The sequence below is a fragment of the Garra rufa genome, chromosome 15 (assembly GCF_049309525.1).
Source record: "Garra rufa chromosome 15, GarRuf1.0, whole genome shotgun sequence".
NCBI classification, from domain to species: Eukaryota; Metazoa; Chordata; class Actinopteri; order Cypriniformes; family Cyprinidae; genus Garra; species Garra rufa.
The window spans coordinates 729,825-748,550 of NC_133375.1; the positions used below are offsets into that span (position 1 = coordinate 729,825).

At 38.5% G+C, this 18,726-nt stretch overlaps 1 protein-coding gene across 4 annotated transcripts in view; it reads right to left on the reverse strand.

The window, feature by feature from the left end:
- ubap2b (ubiquitin associated protein 2b) overlaps positions 1 to 18,726 on the reverse strand; it is a 39,608-nt gene that overhangs the window by 13,562 nt on the left and 7,320 nt on the right. For 3 of the 4 annotated variants that reach the window (XM_073818764.1, XM_073818766.1, XM_073818763.1), the window contains exons 7-18: positions 18,244 to 18,304; positions 18,042 to 18,118; positions 17,689 to 17,741; positions 17,514 to 17,584; positions 14,991 to 15,177; positions 13,992 to 14,196; positions 13,595 to 13,830; positions 12,730 to 12,917; positions 11,768 to 11,912; positions 9,041 to 9,080; positions 8,813 to 8,948; positions 8,651 to 8,708 (exon numbers count right to left, since the gene is read on the reverse strand). In XM_073818764.1, coding sequence (XP_073674865.1) covers positions 8,651 to 8,708; positions 8,813 to 8,948; positions 9,041 to 9,080; positions 11,768 to 11,912; positions 12,730 to 12,917; positions 13,595 to 13,830; positions 13,992 to 14,196; positions 14,991 to 15,177; positions 17,514 to 17,584; positions 17,689 to 17,741; positions 18,042 to 18,118; positions 18,244 to 18,304 — 1,457 coding nt within the window. The remainder of the gene's footprint in view (positions 1 to 8,650; positions 8,709 to 8,812; positions 8,949 to 9,040; positions 9,081 to 11,767; positions 11,913 to 12,729; positions 12,918 to 13,594; positions 13,831 to 13,991; positions 14,197 to 14,990; positions 15,178 to 17,513; positions 17,585 to 17,688; positions 17,742 to 18,041; positions 18,119 to 18,243; positions 18,305 to 18,726) is intronic. The other variant, XM_073818765.1, reaches the window with a different exon arrangement.

The window sequence follows — 18,726 nt, forward strand, 5'->3', positions numbered from 1 at the left end:
ATATATATATTTGTATAATTAAAAAGAAAAATAAAAATAAAAGACAACAACATTATAGTAATATTTCAAGATGAACATTTACTGGACTGAATAACCTTACATTTACTTGATAATCCATATATCATTTTTTATAAAATCACATTAAAAAATGAGTACCAAATATGATCCATCAGGCTTGAGGAATGTTTGTTAATTTCTCAGCCATCACTGCATTGCACTGTATTAGATGTTTTGTCCCCACAATAAAAACTACAAAGTTTTGATCATAAAACTAAGCATTTAAAAATCTTAAATATCAGTTGTCATTCTATATCTCGGAATAATGTTTACACACATTTTATGTAAGCAGTGCATCATTTCATATGACTTCCTGAGGTTAAAATGAGAATAAAGTAACCACTAACCTGGGCCATACGTGTGCTGACTGTATCCACCCTGGTGTTGGTACTGGCTGGACGGGCCCATGCTGTGCTGCTTTGTGGATGCTTGAGGCATGAAGACAGTGGGGCCGTACTGGAAGGCACTGGGCACTCCCGGGACCCCAGGGTAGTAGGGCAGGCTGGTGTAGCCATAACCTGGAGGCAGAGGGGGATTGAGGAAAGCCTGGGTTTGACCCTGCTGGGCTTGACCTGGGTTCTGTGGCCCTTGATTTTGAGGGGGAACAGCGCTCTGTTGAGACTGTGAGGGCACTGAGGAGAGACTGGTGGCAGGGGCTGGGGAGTTTGAGTCGCTGCGGCCAAATTTGGTAGGCTCACCTGTACAAGACAAGACAAAGTAGAACAGTCTTTTAGACTGAACTCTTGTCCTATGTGTGCTAACATAATCTTAGTGCTTTAAAAACAATAACGATGGCTGCTTACCTGAGTAGGGATTGTTTGCTAATCCTCCATCTCTGCCAGCTAGTGCTGTACCAGGGAAAGTCATGCCATAATAATCCTGCACAAAAAGTGACAAAAAACGTGATTCATCTATGAGAAATTAATTATCAAAGGTCATCCAAAAATAGAAACTGACATCATTTAGCCAATTTATCATATTAACATCACAGTAAAAGCTCCACCACATGAACTCAACTCTGCACGTGCTTGAGGTTAAAGGGATAGTTCACCCAAAAATCAAAATTTGATGTTTATCTGCTTACCCCCAGGGAATCCAAGATGTAGTTGACTTTGTTTCTTCAGTAGAACACAGTTTAACTCAAACCGTTGTAGTCTGTCAGTCATATAATGGCAGTCAATGGGACCCACGGTCAAAAAAAAAAAACATACACAGACAAAACCAAATTAAACCATGTGGCTCATGATGATATACTGTGGTGTTAAGAAACAAAACAATCGGTCTGTGCAAGAAACAGAACAGTATTAATATTTTTTTTTTTACCTCTGATCCACCGCAATGTCTAACTGTCCTGAGCGTGTTTACAACAGCCGGCGCGTGATGCATTAACATGCTCTTGCATAGTAGACGCATACGCAGAAGCGATCTGTCATTCATATACGTCTCTCATTGTTTACACTTTGCATAGCGGCTACTCAAAATGGTAATTACTTGTGTCTATCCTGATTGTTGCAACAGATTAAAAACTAAAAGATTAAGCTTGCTTGTGTGAACTCAACCGGGAGTGTTGACTTTTCACCGACTCCCAACTTTTGAGCCTGATCGACTGATGTTATGGTCTCTTGCTCTTTGTACGGCTGTTGTGAACACACTCAGGACAGTTGAACGTTGCGGTGGATCAGAGGTTAAAAAAAAAAAGGATATAAATACTGTTCAGTTTCTTGCACAGATCGATTGTTTTGTGTGTTAAGACCTTAATGTATCTTCACAAGCCGCTGGGTTTAATTTGGTTTTGTCTGTGTATGTTTTTCTGACTATCAAATGCATGGGTCCCATTGACAGCCATTACATAATACAGACTGCAGTGGTTTGACAAAAATCTTCATTTGTGTTCTACTAAAGAAACAAAGTCACCTACATCTTGGATGCCCTGGGTGTTAAGCAGATAAACATTACATTTTAATTTTTGTCAAGACAACTGCATTGAACATATTCTTTTACCAAAGTTTAAAATCACAATATGATTTTAGATTCTAGTTTTTCATAAACTTTTCTTTTGGAATCTTAATTTTCAATGCCCTACATAATTCAGTCCCAGAGATATGAGGCTCCATGTCCAGATTGTTGAATGTTACCCACTTTTACTGGTGGAAAACCAATTTATAACAGTAAATAAATATCGGTTCTGCATATCGGTTATCGGGCACATAAACATGCAAATAATTGGTATCGGTTACAAACATTACAAGCATTAGGAAACACAACATGCACCAACATCTTTCATACTTATAGCACTTTCGAAACAGCTGCTGTTAACCAAAGAGAAGCTTTAATGACTCGCTGCAGGATTCCACCATAAAAGCTTGGTTTAATGTTTGAAAATCAATAGACAATTTAACAGCTACACTGAAAAAAACTGTCTTTTCTTAAAGGATTAGTTCTCTCCAGAATTAAAATTCCCTGATAATTTAGGGTGTACTCACACTAGGCACAGTTGCCGTGAACCGGGCCCGAGTACGATTGTCCCCCCTCCCCACTCCCCCTCTGGCCTGCACTCACATAGGGTTTCAGCATTCGTGCCGGAGCACGCTTACGTCATTATGTTGCGATGGTTTCAGGATAAACAGGAAGAGCAACGCTCGCGCTGAACCCGAAATAGTTTACTTTGTGGATAATTATTTTAAATCATTTGGTCCGCGGTGGTCCACAGCCCTCTCAACGCCTATTGTTAAACAGGTCTATCGCCTTTGTGGCACGAAAATTTTCACGCAATCGTGCTGCTTGTATGAGGAGGTTTTCAATTACCAGCTGAAGTGCAGCAATGACTTTGCAGCTTCGATTACGGACTACAAAAACGTCGATTACCTCGCAAAAGTGTGACATCACGCGTCCTGTTCCGAGTTTCAGCGCGGTTAGTCCAACTGAACCGTGCTCTGGCCCACCTCTTCCAAGCGGGCCAGGGACGGCTAAACAAGCCACGCCCGGGCACGGTTCGGAGCACTCACACTAGTCAAACGAACCACGCTTTGGTGGTCAAACGCACTCGGGCATGGTTCAAACTGCCTAGTGTGAGTACACCCTTAAAAATAGCTTTCCCCAACAATGGTCAAAAACATGCAACAAGTCAACAAGTGTGTAAAAACATGCAATTAACTATGAAATTGTTACCATGGGCAGGCGGGACTGCATCATCTGTAAGTCCTCATATCCATAGATTGGCTTTAGGGGTGAGAAGACACAAATATCAGAAACGTTTACAAGACTGGTCAATATCATCACTGATATGCAAGACGACACTTCACTAGGGATGCATGATATTAGATTTTTGCTGTCAGCAAAAAGTAGTACTGAGGTCTTTTTGCGGTTTTCCGCCAAAACAAGTCAACATTCATAAATGTTAGTATTGTAATTTTACTGTTGTTCTGCAAAATAAAATAAAAATAAAAAAAGTAATAAAAAATGTATAACATTCATTACAACAGCTCTTTTAATACATTATAACATTCCCCTTTCCTCAGCAAGACTGCATTTATTTGTACATTAAAAACACATGCCTGATTCAAGAAGGGGGTAAAAATGTTCAGTGTTAAATATTTTGGTAAATAATGGTTTTGTAATTGATTTTTCTCTTTGAAAAGCAAAACAAAACTGTAAAAAGCAAATATTGGCAATTTAATTTATGCAATAGTTAAAATAATTGGTAAAATACATGAGGGAAAAACACGAAAAACGTGTTCTGTTATCGGCCCAGTGTGTAATTTTGTTAGGCTTCGGCCAAGAATTTTAATTTCGGTGCATCCCTAATTTTTTTATTTTTATTTATAAAAACTTATTTGTTAGAAATAATAAACAAAGTCTTGTTTTTTTTAAATGAGAGTATATTCAAAGCTATGAAAATATCTATAATAAAATCAATCTCTGCTGTTTTTTTTTACTTAACATTAACAGATGGTCGAAGGCAAAAGAGCTGTATAAATGTTTTCTTAATTCAGATAACATGCTGATCTCTACACTTCAGCAAAGATAAAAAGTGTGAGGGTGTGTGTATGTATAAACATTTGGCTTCCTCTATCAGAGAGCAGATCAGCCATACACTAACCGGGTAAGCAGGAAGGAGGCCACCAGGACCCATGATATACTGACTGGCCAGCAGCGGCGGTACTCCTTGAGCCAGATTAGGAGGAGCTTTACCTGAAGACACAGGGAAAAAAAAATTTTTTTTTTGAAACAAAACACACTATTTAAAGATTGACAATTATTATAAAAATATTGCCAAAGCTGTTGAATCACCATAATCATGGAGCTGAAGTTTTTGGGACTGACCAGAGGTGTTGGAAGGTGTGATGTTGGTCTGCAGCGGTGCAGAACGGACAGCAGAGGGAGCGGATGCGCCGTTAGCGGTGAGGCTCTGGGTTCCAGGGTTCAGGCCGTTAGAGCTGACTGTCGAGCTGGACATGCTCGGCACAGAGCCAGAGTACGTGGACAGGCTCACATTCACGTCAGTGCCCATCTGCGTCTGAAGGAAGCATTTCAATTCAATTAAATTAAATTCAATTCAATTCAATTCAACACTGACCCAGTCACATTTGTGACCCTAGACGACAAAACCAGGCATTAGTGTCAATTTTTCGAACTGAGATTTATACTTATATTATTTATACTCTAGCTGAATAATTAAGCTTCCCATTGACGTATGATTTGGTCGAGATACAACCATTTAATTAAAGCTGCAAGCAGCGATGATAGGGCCCTCGCACCTGGGCTCACCGCGACCGGTTGCTTTAGGAAAACAGGGCAGTATGCTTTTAATACAGTAAATATAGGAGAAATGTCAAAGTCATTTATATGTGCCAAACTTCCTGCTGCCAGCTGGTGGCGCTATGCCTATAACTGATTTTTGGCATGTAGATGTGTTCAGGCCAGCACTTTTATCAAACATATGAAGTTTGGTGAAGACTGACCTTGGTATGTTTGAGTTAGTGAAAGATATGATATATCCTGCTGCCAACAGGTGGCGCTATGATAATATCAAAATATTTGCCTTTAGGTGTCTTCAGGCCAGGACTCATACCAAACCTGTGAAGTTTGAGGCAGATCATTTTATGGCTGAATTATAACAACTTCTATGTCCATGGCGAAACGTCAAACTTTGTCAGGCCGCCACAGACACGCCCTTTAACGAAAACTCAAGATCTTCACAATTTAACATCACTAAAGCCTTTATATTAGACTGATTTTGGTGTTGATCTGTATAAATCTCTAGAAGTTTGATGCAAAGTGCAGCATGACACTTCCTGTTGCCAGCAGGTGGCGCTATGACTATAACTGAATATGGGCATGCAGATGTCCTCAGGTCAGGAGTGTTATCACACATGTGAAGTTTGGGACAGATCGGACATTGTATGCCTGAGTTATAGCAACTTCCTTTTTCATGGCGAAGCATCGAAATTTGTCAGGCCGCCACGGACACGCCCTCTGATGAAAACTCTAATCCTTCGCAAATTAACGTCAAAAAGGGCATTAGATTTGATTCACCAAATGTGGCGTTGATCGGAATAAATCTCTAGGAGGTGTTCGTTCAAATACGAGGCTTGAAAATGGCAAAAATGACACAAAAGATAAGATAATTATTATAACCGACTTCCTGTTGGGTTTCAGATTTTGCTCCAAGAGGCTTTTTTGTAGGTATTGGTGTGTTACATGTGTGTACCGATTTTCGTGCATGTACGTGAATCACAGCTGAAAGCGCACACCGCTGAACGTGTAAAGGTGGCGCTGTCGAGCCAATTTGCCACACCCACTTCTGATACCCTTATCAGATGTAAATTTTCGCCAGGTTTGATATGTGTGCAAAGTTTCATGAGTTTTTGGGTATGTTTAGGCCCTCAAAAATGCAATTCATTTTGGATAAAAATAATAATTAAAGCTGCAAGCAGCGATGAAAGGGTCCTCGCCATCTGCGCAATCGCCATCCCAATCGCATCAGGAAAATGGTGCCCAGTTGGCACATGCATTCGCAGTAACGCTCTGCCAGTTTGGATTTAAAGTTTACAGCATTGAAAGGGTTACACATTAAAATCAACACACAGACACATACACAATATATAAAATTTTGCCACCCAGTTTCATGTTAACATTAACTATATTAGTTAACATGAACAATAATTAAATAGCATTTATTCATGTTAATTAATATTAAGCTAAAAAAAGTATTCATACATTATTAAAATGTAAATTTGTATCTTTTAACATTAGTTTATGTACTGTGAATTAACATCCCCCTTACACTCACTCTGACACTCAACGCACACACATACTTCGAGGCAGGCAGAGTGAGAGGAGATTTCTAATTTCTTTTTTAAATTTTCTTTAATTCATAGAAGCTTGTATACTTGTGAAAATAACAGCGTTTGCTCAGAATAACTAGTTCTCTGTGAAAAAAGTTTTAAAGAGTTTGGATGCTGCACTTTAAAGATATAAAAAAAAAATCTTTTTTACTATCACTTTAAAAAATCACCACGTCAACACCGTTCAAGATATCCCAAAACCGCTCGCAATTCAGCATCTTCAGAATATTCTCTTCATGTTAAAAAAGTTTGGTGTGAACAGCAAGTTGCTCTTATGAGAAGTATGAATTTGTTTACAGCCTGATTTTTCAAATCAAAATAGCCAGCTTCCTGTTGGTTGTAGCTAATGAGTTTAATTTAGAAAGTTGTCCAGATCGATGAGAACGATATATGTACAGATTTTGGTGACTGTAGGAAAAACTAACCCCGCAACTTGTCAAAAGATGGCGCTATAGAGTGCCTGCTCCACACCCATTTATGACCTTTCGCCAGTGTCTAACTATCATTAACACTGATGTGTGTGTTGAGTTTCATGAAATTCTAAGCATGTGATCTGCCTCGAAAAGACATGAACCTAATTTTAAAGTTTGACACGTTGCCATGGCAACAGCATTTGATTTATCATCGACCCCTTTACATATTCTCATCGGTGGTTTTACATTATTTTGATGAAGTTTGAAGAAAATCGAGTAAAATTAAGAGGCTGATTTCAAAGCATTTTGAAAATGACACTTCCTGCTGCCAGTTGGCGGCGCTATAACTTTGACTCATAATAGTCACGTTTAAGTAATCGGCATCAAAAAAACGAACAAACTGGTGAAGTTTCATCAGAATCACGCAATGTGTGCAACAGTTATTAGACACTTTCTGTTTCTCATTTCTCGCCATAACTTTGTTGCCTTGCCATGGCCAAACCGTTCGAGATATCAAAAATCCCCTCGCAAATTGGCATCCCCAATGTCTTGAGATCATGCTGACCGAGTTTGGTGACAATCCTATGGAAATCCTGGAAGGAGTATTTCAAATTCCAGAGCATGCGCTTTTTACATTGCCCTAAATATCTCACTTCCTGTTGAGTGGAGCCTATGACAGAGTACAAAAGATGTTTGGCTCAGTGAGATCTATATGTGTACCGAGTTTCATATGAATATGTGCAAGTATGTGTGCGCAGTACATCAAGTTTTCTGACTGTGCTCCAGGGGGCGCTGTAGAGGCCCTGTACCACGCCCGGGTCCCAGCCTCTGTGGCGTCCTGATGGCCGCAGATTCCAATGTGTGTGCAAATTTTCAAGAGTTTGAGTATGTTAAAGGAACACTCCACTTTTTTTGGAAATAGGCTCATTCTCCAACTCCCAACTATTTGTCCTATTTAAAACTTGACTCTTCTGTAGTTATATTGTGTACTAAGACTGGTGGAAATGCAAAGCTTCAATTTTCTAGGCTGATAAGATTAGGAACTACACTTCCATTCCAGCGTAATAGTCAAGGAAGTTTGCTGCCGTAATTCTATGCTAAGCTATGCTAAAAGTGATATCGCCAGAACAGGAGAACGGCTGAATGGATTTCAAAACTGTAAAAATCAACTTATTAACTCGGGGGGAGTTGGAGAATGAGCCTATTTCCAAAAAAAGTGGAGTGTTCCTTTAAGGCCCCCAAAAGTGCCCGGAAGGTTGAAGAAAAAAATCCTTGGAAGAACAATAGGGCCTTCGCCCATTCTGGACTCGGGCCCTAATAATAATAATAATAATAATAATAATAATAATAATAATAATAATAATAATAATAAACGGAGCAGATCCAAGAGGGTCCTCGCACCATCGGTGCTCGGGCCCTAAAAATATGGAATCTGAGGGTGCAAAAAAATCTAAATATTAAGAAAATCACCTTTAAAGTTGTCCAAATTAATTTCTAGCAATGCACATCACTAATCAAAAATTAAGTTTTGATATTTACAGCAGGGAATTTACAAAATATCTTAATCGAACATGATCTTTACTTAATATCCTAATGATTTCTGGCATAAAAAAAATCTTGTGACCCATACAATGTATTTTTGGCTATTGCTACAAAAATACCTGTGGTACTTAAGACTGGTTTTGTGGTCCAGGGTCACATTTTTCCATAATACAAAACCCTCATACAACATAAGAAAAGCTGAAATTAGGACAATAATGGAAAGAAGTTTAGGAAAATAGTGAAGCGAGGAAGCTAACAAGGGAAATTGGAGGAGCCACAAGAGGCACTTACGCTCAGGGAAGAGCTGATGGGCGCAGAAGATCCAGGAGAGTTAACGCTGCTCACGTGACTGAGGAGCAAAAAAAAAAAAAAAAAAAAAAAAGATTGATTGCTTCTCATTAATGTTATCTTCTCCTCACGAGACTGAAATTCGATTGGGGTGGTCAGTCGTACCTGCTAAGTGATGGAAGAGCTGTGCTGAGGGCAGGCGCTGCTGTTGAAGAGGAGGAAGATGAGAGGGATGAAGATGACAAGCCGTTCTCTGTGGGCAAGTTTGTGGAAACGGGCTGAGGTGTGCTGGACGGAGCAGCTGCAGATACATCAGGACAAAGAGGTTAAATGTGGCCTATGGTACAAATTAAACTAGCAAGAAAGTACAGAATTCAATTAGAACTCATTTACCTTCCTGTGTGCTGGAAGTCCTCATTTCACCGAATCCATTCTGTGGAGAAATGGATTCAGCTGTTAGATAAACTAATATTTCCGTGTATATAGACAATGCATGAAAAAAAAAAAAAGAAAATTCAAACAATGGTACAATTGGTTTGACCTAGGGATGCTCATTTCGGTTAATTTTCCTGACCGACAACCTTTGCTCGTTATCCGAACATTAACCGTTAACTGATAAAATTAGAATAATAAATTAGTTTAAAATAAAAATAGAACGCACAAGTATCTGTGATGATACATTAAAAATACAAGCAAATGTTTTATTTTAACGTGCAAACAGCAGCATACAGAGCAACAACAAAAACTGTATTGAAATATACTTAAATTATCACGCATCAGCAGCACTTCTGAGAACAGAGAAAATCTGAATGAAAAAAAAAAAAAAGAATATAAATAGGCCTACACTAAATATGTATAGATTAAATAACTACCTAATTAAGATGACAAAACTAAAACACACTGAATCCTTTTATGCACTTTGAAGAACTGTACCGGTCTTATTCTTCTCGTCGGACATAAAAATATATAGCAGGCCAGCCAATACCTCAGTGTGCCTAGTTTTTAACATGTCCACATGCTGTACGGATAGGCAGGACCGCTGCCTGTTAACTCTTAGATCCGCGAAAAAAACACCATCACAAAAACCCTTTCAATTTGCGGTTCGGGACTTCCATCCACTGTCATATGCGTGAGGAGAAGCGCGCGTTTTACAGCATTCAGCAATAGCCAATCACAGACATGTATGTTGATTTGATTATCACTGTGGCCAATCAGAGGAGGATATGTTACAATCCACTCACCAACCAAAGTGCCGGTTTCAGTTTTGCTGATTTCTACACTTTCGCGAACTCTCTTATTAAAACAAAGAAAGTGTTGGCATTATATAAATAAGAGATTAATTGTGCAGTGTAAAGGTTATTTTATTACTTTTTAATAACTTTATGAGATTGCGATGAACTATTCTAGGATGAGTGATAGCTTTCCAGTGATTGTAACGGGAGCGCCTATTGCGCACTTTCTAGACTATAATTCATTCAGAATTTGAATACATTCACTCAGATTCACTCTCTGATAACCCAATAACGCCACTTGCCATTGAGTTGCATATACTACATCTGTTTACTAAGTAAAGGTGAAGCGAAATATGTCTGTACAGCCACACGTGTCGACACGCGTGCGTGAGTAAACAGATAACTTACAAATAGCATTCTTTCACCATGCAGCAAACGTTAAAAAAAAAAAGAAGAATAGAAAAAAAAATCCTTTTAAACCGTTTAGCTGATCGGTTAAAATTCTTACTGTCGGTTAACGGTTAAGCGGTCAATATGAGCATCCCTAGTTTGACCAGTGAAACAATGACTTAACTGCTCTTGATAGATAAGGATTTTAAATTCATTAAAATTCACGTTTTTTTGGATTAACTAACAGTTTTATTTTAGTATCACTGAGATGCTATTATAGTTTTATTAATATTTGGAATCATTTTTTATTTTCAGTTTCCATTTTAATTTTAAAGTTCTAGTGATTTTGCTGTGTTTGTCATTTTAGCATTTCTTTAAAATATATGCCTTTTTTCCGATTTTCATATTGGTTTTTAGTTATTTTAGTACATTACAAAGAGAAATGTTGCCTTGTGAGCTAGGTGCATTTGTTTTTTCAGTTAACATTTATTTTAAGTGCAATATTTAACGGTTTTGTTTCAGTTTTAGTTTTCTATAACCATGCAAACTAAAAAATAAACTTTCAAAAAAAGTAAAAAAAAAAAAATAAGATTTAAAATAAAAATAGAAAAAGTTACAATGTCACTATTGCTTTTCCGGTCTTAAAAAAACCCAGAGATTAAAAGTATCAAATTTCTTCTAATTTTCCAGGTATTTTCCATAAACATAGGAATCCTGAACAAGATTCTTTATGGTTTGGACCAAGTAAAAAATTAAAATGCAGCCAAAAAAAAGTGTCAATATTAATAGCTTCATTATGCATGAAGCACCGCTTACACCAGCGGTTCTCAATTCCAGTCCTCGTGCCCCCCCGCTCTGCATATTTTGTGTGTTTCACGTATCGCTTCCGACGTTTGTTCTATTCCAACGTTACTGCCCTTCGAAGTGGACATCACAGGATATTCCGCCATTATTCATTAGTTCGAAGCGAGCGTATGTGTTCCATTTGAAGGTCATTAAAGCGTGCGAGACGTAGATTTAAAATGCATTCATTTACAGATGCACTTATGTCACACTTCTCTAGTAAGTTTCATCTGTGTGTGAAGACGCTGCATGCGGTGGCGTAGCGCAAATATGTGAATGAATGTTTCGAAGTATAGTAAACAGATTTCCCCCGCTTAGGGAGCAGGGAGCAATGAACACTGTGCAGGCAATGTCAATCGGAACACATCCTGCACGGACCTCACTTCTAACGAGCTCGTTATCTGAATCAGGTGTGTTAACTAAGAGAGACATGCAAAATATGCAGAGCGGGGGGGCGCGAGGACTGGAATTGAGAACCGCTGGCTTACACAAATCACTTCAAAAACAAGCAGCTTTCTGTTGGTCAAAGTAGTGAACTTGAACACGAGCAAAACCTGCATGTATAACCGATCGTGAGGATTAGAGTAGAAAAGGCTGTGTTTTGCCTGTGAAATTTTGCCGTGCAACGATTAAATGTGATTAATTTTGGTCATACACTGAGGGGTGTGGTGGTGGATGACTCCACTCTGCTAGCTGAGGATGGAGCCAAGACAGGAGGGGCAGTAGTGCTCGGTAAACCAATAGTGGCTGATGGGTAACTGGACTCCATTACTGCTGGGGGCAAGCCACCTCGAGACTCACTAAAACAAGAAAAATCTGATTAGAAATGCATTAGTCATTCGTTTGTGGAACGTTCTGGGGTTTATCAACAGTATGCGTGTCAATGTTGATTTCTAACTCTGTAGGCAAATTCTACCATATTTACACAATGTTAATGAATGTATTACTTCAGAAATTCTGTCATCATTTACTCTCCCTCATGTAGTTCCAAATCCAATCATTTTCAATACACAAAGTAAAACTTGAGAGATTTCTGTCCCTCCAATGGAAGCCATTTCAACAAAACTTTCAAGTTTCATTGTAATCCAAATGAATTGATAGATTTAATCTGGGTATCCTGAGTAATAGCTTTTTGGGTGAAATGTGACCCTGGACCACAAACCAGTCTTAAGTAGCACGGGTATATTTGTAGCATTAGCCAACAATACATTGTAGGGGTCAGAATTATCAATTTTTCTTTTATGCCAAAAATCATTAGGATATTAAGTAAAGATCATGTTCCATGAAGATAATTTGTAGATTTCTTATCACAAATATCAAAACCTAAATTTTGATTAGTATGCATTACGAGGAACTTTATTAGCACAACTTTAAAAGGCGATTTTCTCAATATTTAGATTTTTATGCACCCTCAGATTCCAGATTTTCAAGTAGTTGTATCAGAGCCAAATATCCTAACAAACCATACATCAATGGAAACCTTATTTATTCAGCTTTTAGATGTTTCAATTAAAAAAAAGAATGGACCCTTATGACTGGTTTTGTGGTCCAGGATCACAAATATCCCTTTAAGATCTAGTAAACACAAACGAAAGACACACAGGTGAGCGGATAGACCTGATGGCGGTGGGTTTGGAGTACAGGCTGCTCTGGGTCTGAGGAGCGGCCACAGGTTCCTGACAGCTACTTTCTGATTGGTTGAGATTGTCCACAGTGGATTCAGATCCAAAATCCAGCGCACCAAACTGCACGTTCAGCCCGGACACATCAGCAGAGCCTGGCATCTCTACTGCCGAAGAGGGGATCTGGCAAACAAAACGCATAATCATTTGTACATTAAAATGAAAAAGTCATTAGAGTCATTCAGTAAATAGGAAAATATTAATTTCTCCTAGATTCTGTGTTTTCCATTTTAATTCTGGAATCTGTTTTTAGTGGTTTACTTAAATTCTAATAAATCAAAAGGGATGTCTAAACGGTTACATTAATAAAACTTTAAATTAATTTTGTTCCCCAAGATCTATGTTGTCAGGTTTCGTTTTTCTGGATTTTGGGTTTTATGATTTAAATCAAATGACCAAACCAGTGGTTAACTAAATTCTTAAATTAAATTTGAACAACTTCTTACATTTTTGGGCAAACACAAGTACACAACAGCAGTTTACTGTTTAAATTAAAACATGGACGAAATATGTTGTATTTTATATAGTATTAGAGATTTTGGGTTTCTAGGACCTCTGAGTTTGTGCATATCAGATATTAGTTTTATGAAATGAACTGGTGAAATGCTGTTGAAGATGGATTACAGCCATCATATCATGATGCTCATTTCAGATTTGAATATTTTATTTAGGTCATGATTTCCACAGGGCATTTCAGAATCATTTTAAAATGGGAAGTTCGTTTTGAAGCTTGCAGTAATACATTTTACAACGGAACACGCACACAAACCAAAAAAGGTGCTATAGGGTACTTCTGTTACCTTAGAGGGAGGGGGCACTCTCCGTCTCTGTGGTCTGATGTTTCTGGATTGTGGCAGCTCTGTCATGGTGACGACAGGCTCACAGTGGGTTTTCAGTGTCGGAGAAGGCCCATCGTGTGGGGGAAGTGGGGCAGGGTCTCGGGCCTGAGCCGGCAGGTCCGACTGGAGTGCTGCATTTTGATGCTGGGTCAGACGACCGAGAATGGGGGATGGGTCGGGTTGGGCCTTCAGGTCCACTAAAGACAGAAAAGACATTCCAACATGTGTCAGTTTGTCAAATTTTGCCAAAGTATGTTCAAATGAGTGTTACAAGACATGACGCAACAGCCAATGACCTCCAGTTGCATGTGTACATCATGTGAAATGGCCAACCCTAGTGTGCATGCATGATACTTACGTTGAGCTGTTGTAACAGGGATCTCCTTGGGTTCATTCAGGGTCACAGGGATAATTTCAAGAGGCACTGGAGCAGTGGATTCAACAGGTGCAGTGCCATTGCTCAGGGCCCCTGGAATCTGATTGGACAATGGGGTGATTCGGGGTGTGCTGATTGGCTCCATTTTCTGTACATCATTCTGGGGAAGCCTGGATCCCAGCATGGACTAAAAGAAGAGCAGAAAGGTTGTCATGATACCAAAATATTAAATTTGGATGACTCCCAATACCAGTTTTAATATCACAGAAATTTGTCAAAGATTTTACAAAGTTTGAGACTTAAGCGCCTCCTTGGTATCAAAGTACAGGTACTTTTGACATTTCTTATAACAAAAACCGAAGGTGCAGAGTAGGGATGTAATGGTGTTATCAATTTTGCAAAAGCAAAACTGTCTTGATGTCATTGTGGTAACATGAAAATATGAAACAATACGTCTTCCAGGCAAGAGTTTTTTACAATATATAAACTTCTTATTCTAGCATAAAAGGTTAAAGTTTTGTTTTGGGCCATTATGTTTTGGCACAGTATTGGTCAAATTAAATAATGGCCTAATCCCTTCATCAAGTCACTTTGAAACGTGAAGCGCACACTTTATTCAGGCGATCAGCTTGTGATCCCGTGTTTTCTGCACCTCAGTTCACAGTGAATGCAGTGAACGCGTTTATTGCATGTGCTGTCAGTTAAGCGTCCATTTGAGAATGCAACGGCCAACAATTATGCTTTATTTTCACAGCAGATGATTAGAGCATTTCACTAGATTTGCAGTGAGATGCGTTTTTGTAAGCCTGTTTTAACAACTACCACTTTAAAGTACAATTTTTTTTTTAATTTCCCAATAAATATTGCATCATGGACTTCATATCAAGATATTATCGTATCGTGAGATTTTGATAGTTACATCCCTAGCACAGAGTCAAGCACTGTGGTTTTCACTGCCTATATGTGGTTGTGCTTTCTCACCGATGCAGCATGTGCATAAGTGCCAGCAGCAGCAGAGGCGTAGCTGTGTGTGTGTGTTCGGGTGGTGTGCTGCTGAGAGTTGGTGAACACCAGACTCTGGGTGAGAGTATCAGGGGATGACGGCTCCAATCCGGCCAGCTCAGAGTCGCCCTCAGACACCTTAGGCAACAGAGAGCCCAGATCCATCCTGAGAAGCACAGAAACACTTTCAGACAACTACAAAAGAGGCCACTGCTTTGGGATGCAAAACATCAGGCTTATTTCTGATGGGGTTCTGCGCCATTGCTTTCACAACATAGAAAGCAGAAAATGAGGTTGTTCCAATAATGCACTTGCCTATGCCTGCTAATCTGTTTCTGCTTGCAAGGCTGTTTGCTTTTCTGTCTTCAATTGCTAAACATAAGTCATAAGTTATCGAGACAGGGAGGGGAATCATACCTGAATGCCCGCCAAATATTTTGGAGCACTCAGGTAGACAGATATGTCTGAACTTGCTCTTCTTAACTGCTTGTTGAAGATGTAATACAGTGCAGTTTAAGCACTAGCTTACATTACTGAATTGAGCTGAATGACACTTTTGTCTAGTGCTGAGCTGCTTTGCATCTGAATCTTATTTGTTCATAATTAAACAAGTTGTACGATAACTAATAATGCCTCAGAAGGTTAAGTAATTCTATTGTAATGCTAGGCATGCCACTTAAAAACAAAATAGAAAAACTACCATCAATGTAAAACAGAAGCATACTCAATTAAATGCAGTAATTGCAGTTAAATACATATAAAAATGTAATTAAATCGGAAATTATCTTTAAAAAAAAAATGATACATTTTACCCATTTAAAATTAGTTGATATTGATAATTATCACGATAAATGATAATTATCACGATAAATGTCACATTTTTATTTCTTTCAAGTTTAAAGGCAGATTTAATGACCAAAAAAAATACTGTAATTATATTCCATTACTCCTTCAATACACTTCAAACATGTCTACAAGGGGTGTAATGATACATCAATTGCACGGTTTTGGAGCCACAGTTCGGTTTGGTTCTGTTTGCTGTGAGTCTAGGGTTCATGGCATGGCACCAGCAATGCTAAAGAACACTAGACTCACTTAAATTAATCATAACAACAATAATAATAATAGCCATGTTAGATCATGTTAAACAGTGCATTACCAAATGAGACAAATTGTTTGTAAAATGTTACCAAAAATATATGGCCTTAAATTTTAATTAAATAATGCCAAATTAACGCAAACAACTCAGACAAAATTACTTGGGCTACATATAAATATTGCATGTGCTATGGATAAATAAAATGGAATAGCAAAAAGGAAATGATTTATCAAATAACTCAATCTGACAGTCGAGAGTTCGCTTGCAGAGCAAACTCAACCGGGATATTATCAAGGCCATTTGTGCATTTTGAGAGAGTGGGGAAGATGCAGTAGGATTCCACTCAATCTGTCTCACAGAGAGTTTTAAAATGGCTGGTCTGGTCTGATAATCTGTTTGGATTCAACCTACATGCTGTAGAGCTTTAATGTTTGCAGGAATTTCCCTCTTTATAATCGTAAAATCTGCGGGAATGTGTAGAATTACGCAGAAGCCCTTAAGTTACAGAATGTGCAACTCCTTCTGTGGACGCTGAAAACGTCAGGTTCGTGTTCTCCATTATAATTTTGTGTAGCCTATATGACATTTGTTCTGCACATGTTGCCCTTAGTGGTACCTTCCTTTTCAGTGTGATTCAAGCAATTCAAAACCAGCACCATCGTCCGCTTTCGAAGTGTCTCAGCAGGGGGTGGGGTTGGTGGAGAGAGTATATTTTATTATATTATATTATTAATGTAGACATTAGTAGTGTAACGACATTCAAATGAACCGAAAACACAATACTCTTTTCATGAGTATCGTGGGTGATCTATCATGTTTTATTCAGGTTAGTTTGAATATCTTTACTGCCCTAATGTCTACATTAACATAATCAAATTTGACACGATTACCCACATTTATGATAATAACACGGTGCAGTTAGTGCTACTACAGTAAATCTATGATAAATGGTAGTTTGTAGATTAAAAAGCCTTCTGACTGTATCGTTGCTCACAGTGTCTCTCCTGTTTGTCATCTGGCTATGAACATTATTTATTGTGTTCTTCGCTGAATTAAAGTGCTTCACACTGGACCTCACAGCAAAGTTTAGTGGTCGCGTGGCCGAGACTCAAAGAGTCATTCCACCTTTGCTGCATTAACATTATATCAAACACTTATCGAACTCTTGCTATCGTTTATCGAGGAAATTTATATTGCACAATAGTTAGTGTTTTCGGTTTATCGCACAGCCCTAATTAAGTCACAGTAAAATTACTTTTAAAGTTACATTTTAAAGAAATGACTTTGGTTTAATTGAAAAATATCTTAATTAAAATAAGTTTCTTTATTTTTAAGTGGCACTCCTAGTCATGTATACATCAAAGCTTTATTCTGGAAAGTGCTGATGCATGGGGATCACTCACCCCTGTCCAGGCTGCACGTGGTTCTTGGAGCCAAGCGCATAAGAAGCAGTGAACACTTTGGTCTCAGATAGCTATAAAAAATAATAAATAAATAAAAATTGGAGAAGCAAGTGTTACACACGGATATCTCTTCATTAAGTTTTCCAGTCTCACTAACATTCATAAGATCACTCACATCTTCATTCCAGTCTTCGGCCGCCCAATCTTCCATACTGTCCTTCCAGGCTCCTAAAAGCACAGTTGAGGTAAAGAAAACGCTTAGTAATTATGCTCATTTACACCACCAATTGCACTTTTTGGTTTGAGGATGACTTGCACTACATAAATCGGATCAGAGATGAGCATTAACAGTTTCCATCTATACAGATTCTGGCGCATGAAATCAATATGACTAAAAACCAGCTCATCTGACATCGACACCGCACTAAAAATGGTTTCAGATATGATTAAGTGAAAAGTATAAGAGAACCACCTTTGGCTCTATTAACGAAACAGCATTCAGGATGTGGATCAATAAAGGGCACTCACCTGCTCCTTCAGTAGTCTCATTTCCAGCCTCCCCTGCCTCAGCAGGGCCGGAGTAGTCAGCAGGATTAAACGTCCTACTGGTCAAACAGAAGCCAACGGAGGAGGAGTGAGAATAATGACCAACAACCAGTTTTTTTGGAAATGGCACAAAGATGTTTTATCCTTGGATGGCGTTTGGAAAGACAAAAGTGTGAACACTAACCCCATTCCCTGAGAGAACCTGCTCATTCCAGCTCCTCTGCCTCTTCCTCGGCTTCCTACACCTGAGATGACACACCAGCATAAATATCATTTAGAGAACAAGTAGAAAGAACAAAGAGAAAGAAAAAATGAAGTCAAAAACATATTTACTAGTCCATGTGCCATTACAAACCAAGACTGCAGGGCCACTGGTTTTTGTTTATTTCACAAACTCATGTACCTTTAGGATGAGCTAATCTTCTTGAATATGAAGCGTAGATGTAATATTTAACTTTCATTAAATGTGAAAAAATTATGTCCTAATAGGTCCCCTTTAAAGGGGACCTATTATGCAAAATAAAAATCACTTTTATGAGGTTACGCTGTGTAAATAAGTTCAGAGCGCACATTTGTGTACCAACATGGTTGCAGCTGTTAATGCATTTTATATCGACAAACTGTAATACTGCATAAGATTTCTATTCGGACTGAAAGCACAATTCTA